Genomic DNA, 3,697 nt, shown 5'->3' with positions numbered 1-3,697 from the left:
ATCGACGACGTAAGTCCATAGTTGGAATTCATCTCCATGGACAGGTGATGATTTCCAAAGGGGGGACTGTAGTGGACTAAGCCTACGTCGAAACCCAGTCTAAGGTCAAAACTCTTGACCTTTAGAACCTTGTGGGACAGAAGCTGTCATTTCATGTATTTGACTCCATAAATACAGGTTCACCCATCCTGAGACTTTCTTTCTTGAAGATTCAAGTGAAAAGAACACTCTCTTTTTATTATCATTACTATCTTACAAATGTTGATAATCAAAGTGTCTTAGTTCAAACCATTTTAGATGTTGCAGTGAACTAATCAATTTTATTAACTGAGTAATGATTTTATTCTCATGTTAAAAGCTGTGGCAGAGTAATTATGCATTTCTCTGATTTCTGCTTTTGAATGAGCAAGTGTGTGCGTTTACAAGGTTACAGTCAAACGAAAAACAAGTTGTTATGTTAAAACTGTCATGTTTTAGAATCCTCTCAGACGTAAATAGAGATGTTTTGCACCTGTTTCTTAAGGCACGCCAAAACAGAACCCTCTCGGTCTGTGAGAACATTTCTGAGCTGTCTCATAACAATTCTCGCTGTCTCTAACCTCTTACGTCACAAAAACACACCCCTTCTGGTCGTTTCTGACCAATGAAAAATCCCAAAAAGTGAACCGGGAAAGAGTCTTTAAAATGTCAGTACTTCCTGGTCTACACAGACTCAGAGACTCACGGAGTTACAGAGTTGGAGAGTTGTCAGACTTCTAGAGTTCTGGAGTTCTGATGGAGTGCTGTTGGAGTTCCTGACATGACAACGAAGCTCTTCCGAGTTCCATGGGATTATAACATTTTCCACTGAGGTGAATATGTGTCGAACAGAGCCTCGCCACTACTTCTGACGGGCAACAGCCATTCTAAGGAGACGCTGGACCGGTAGCGTTAACGGAACACCATATCTGCTGATTATCATCAGAGAGGTAATGGGTCAAGTTTCCTACCAAGCGTACCGAGGCGAGCTGGGCTTCTGATGGAGAGTGTCGGTTCTGGCGAACATTCCTCCCCTCCCATTCAATCTTAACTCCCTCTAAACTTCTTCCCATCTTTAAACTTTTCTATCAAGTAGAAATTCTTCCAGATATTTAGAAATGTCTGTGTAAAATGCTCACCCACATTCATGTGGGCAAAAGATCATAGTTGTACAGTTTTATAAATGTCTGTGGTGCAGCAACGGAAAAATCATGGCCGTATGATTTTTCCTGATTGATTGCTTTGTTGTTATATTCATAATTTGCCAAATTAATGTACATGTTTGATGTTAAATTTGATTCTGTAAATAAATGACCGCATTCATTTTGATGGGTCAAATCTAAATGACGTCTCACGTTTGCATTTCCTTAAATTCAATGCACGTTTTATTCAGTCCAGAAAAATGAGGAACTCGCGTTAAATGATGAATATATCCCAGCATCTGTTCATCTACAGGAACTCGTAGGTTTGAGCACATTTCACGTTTTGTCATCCCTTCACTGGCTCCCTGTACATATCAGAATTGATTTAAAAATTCTGCTATTGACCTTTAAGTGCATTAATGACCTTGCACCCTCATATCTCTCTAACCTACTTCAACCACATGTTCCTTCTCGGGTGTTGAGATCATCTGACCAGCTGCTTTTGATTGTACCTAAAACCAGGATGAAGCTTTTTCAGTCATTGGCCCTAAACTTGGGAACAATCTGCCCCTCAACATTAGACAGATCACTTCACTTCCTGTTTTTAAATCTCTCCTAAAATCTCACCTGTTTTCACTGATTTAACACATTGTGACTTGATTTACTTTTTCATTGTTTTTTGTGCTTTGATGTTTTTATTTATGCTTTTTGATCTTATTGTTAAGCACTTGGTAACAGCTGCTGTTTTAAATGTGCTTTATAAAAAATGTGACTGACTGTGTGTTTCTGCTCAGGGTCTGCAGGAGATTATAAACTGGACGCTCATGGAGACAGAGACGTGAAGCTCACAGTCATTTACACCACAACGAACAACAAGGTAGACTGTTTGTGACTGTCTGGCTTTTAGTTCAAGACCTCACAAAGAACAAAACAAAAGACTTGATTTTTATTCTCTTAGCGTTGGTTTTGCATGAAATCTCTCGTTTTCTGTTCCTCTCATGTTGTCTTCAGTATAAAACTTTATTCACCTTTGACACTGAGTACAACCTAACCAAAGTGGTGGACAAGGATCCTCTTTACATTTGGGGAAAGAGACTTCCTGAGGGCAGGCCAGACAATGGTAATGATGAAACACACACTCTAATCTTTACCCCTTTACGGCCGCTCAGACAGACAAACAACACACCTGACAGGTGAGCTTTAATCTGCTGCCAACAAGATACAAGATCAGAGGGATAAAATGTCTTTAGTTATTTATGTAGTTGTTGACAATGTGCCAGGTAGAGTGAATTCAAAGTACAGAGATAAAAAAAAACAAACACACATTTATAGGCTTGTTAGTGCTGGGAAAAGGTCCTAAAGATTCAGGAGTAACTTCAGCTTGTAAAGGGTCCAAGCCTTGAAATAGAGAGACTTGAAATGGTTTGAGGGTCAGTTAGGAATCAGGCGCTCTCAGGTTAGACTTGATTAAACTGTTTCTGATGTTTCATTAATAAAACATCACAGGCCTCAGTTTGCTCGGCGTCTGCTTGATATAATGTTTATTCCTGTTCTTGTGTTGGCCCAGTGGTGTAGTCTACATTTTTGTAGTGGGTATACTGTGCTTAGAAACCAAAGTGCACTGATTTGTACAATGTCATCGTCAATTTATTTAGATTTTTAACCATATTGAACATTTCCAAATTTCTTTGATGCTTATATTTGAATAAATGAACAACAAACTTTGCACAACAGTTGACTTTGTATTAAAAACATGTTAGATAATTTATAAAACCATATCGAAGCAAAACATGTTCAAGTATTGAGTAGTAAGTACAGAATTATACAATAATTCTCTGGATAAGCACATGTAATAAACAAGCGCTGCATACAGACAGATTGTTACTGAAGTGTTTAACTGCAGTTTAACTTTAAATAAAACCTGGTTTAACATCAGATTTTAGAAATAATTTCCCTAAATGTGACTCTAAAGTGTCATCATGAAGGTTATTGAAGGACTTGTTGCTGTATTATTTATAGATTCATATTTCTGAGCTGTAATCCTACATTAAAGTGATATTGAAGCTATTTAAATGGTAAATGGACTGTACTTATATAGCGTCTTATTATTTTATCAAGATACTCAAAGTGCTTTACACTACAATCTGTGCCCTCATTTATCCATTCACATACACATTCATACAGCATACTAGATCTAAACAAAGACTAATCATTGCTTTAGATCAGGGGTTCCCAACCCTGGTCCTTGAGAAACACTGTCCTGCAGGTTTTACTTGGTTCCTTGATTTGACTTGCCTGATTTGAATGAATCGGTGATAAACAGGCTTCTGCAGAACTTGAGGAAGTAATGAAATCACTGAATCAGGTGTGCTGGAGCAGGAAATAATTGAAACATGCAGGATGGTGTTCCTCAGGGACCAGAGTTGGGAACAACTACTTTTGATCACATTCATACACCAATGGGACACATCAGAGGCAATGAGGGGTTCAGTGTCTTGCCCATGGACACTTCAGCATGTGACTGCTGGTGGAGTCCC

At 38.5% G+C, this 3,697-nt stretch overlaps 1 protein-coding gene across 1 annotated transcript in view; it reads left to right on the top strand.

The window, feature by feature from the left end:
• gucy2cb (guanylate cyclase 2Cb) overlaps nucleotides 1-3,697 on the top strand; it is a 57,042-nt gene that overhangs the window by 25,379 nt on the left and 27,966 nt on the right. Inside the window, exons 9-10 of the mRNA XM_037691332.1 lie at nucleotides 1,955-2,037; nucleotides 2,172-2,280. Coding sequence (XP_037547260.1) covers nucleotides 1,955-2,037; nucleotides 2,172-2,280 — 192 coding nt within the window. The remainder of the gene's footprint in view (nucleotides 1-1,954; nucleotides 2,038-2,171; nucleotides 2,281-3,697) is intronic.

This window comes from Nematolebias whitei, chromosome 17 (assembly GCF_014905685.2).
Source record: "Nematolebias whitei isolate Nwh7 chromosome 17, NemWhi1, whole genome shotgun sequence".
Taxonomy (NCBI): Eukaryota; Metazoa; Chordata; class Actinopteri; order Cyprinodontiformes; family Rivulidae; genus Nematolebias; species Nematolebias whitei.
Note: the sequence above shows the minus strand (reverse complement) of the source record. Positions and strands in the feature narration are given on the sequence as shown.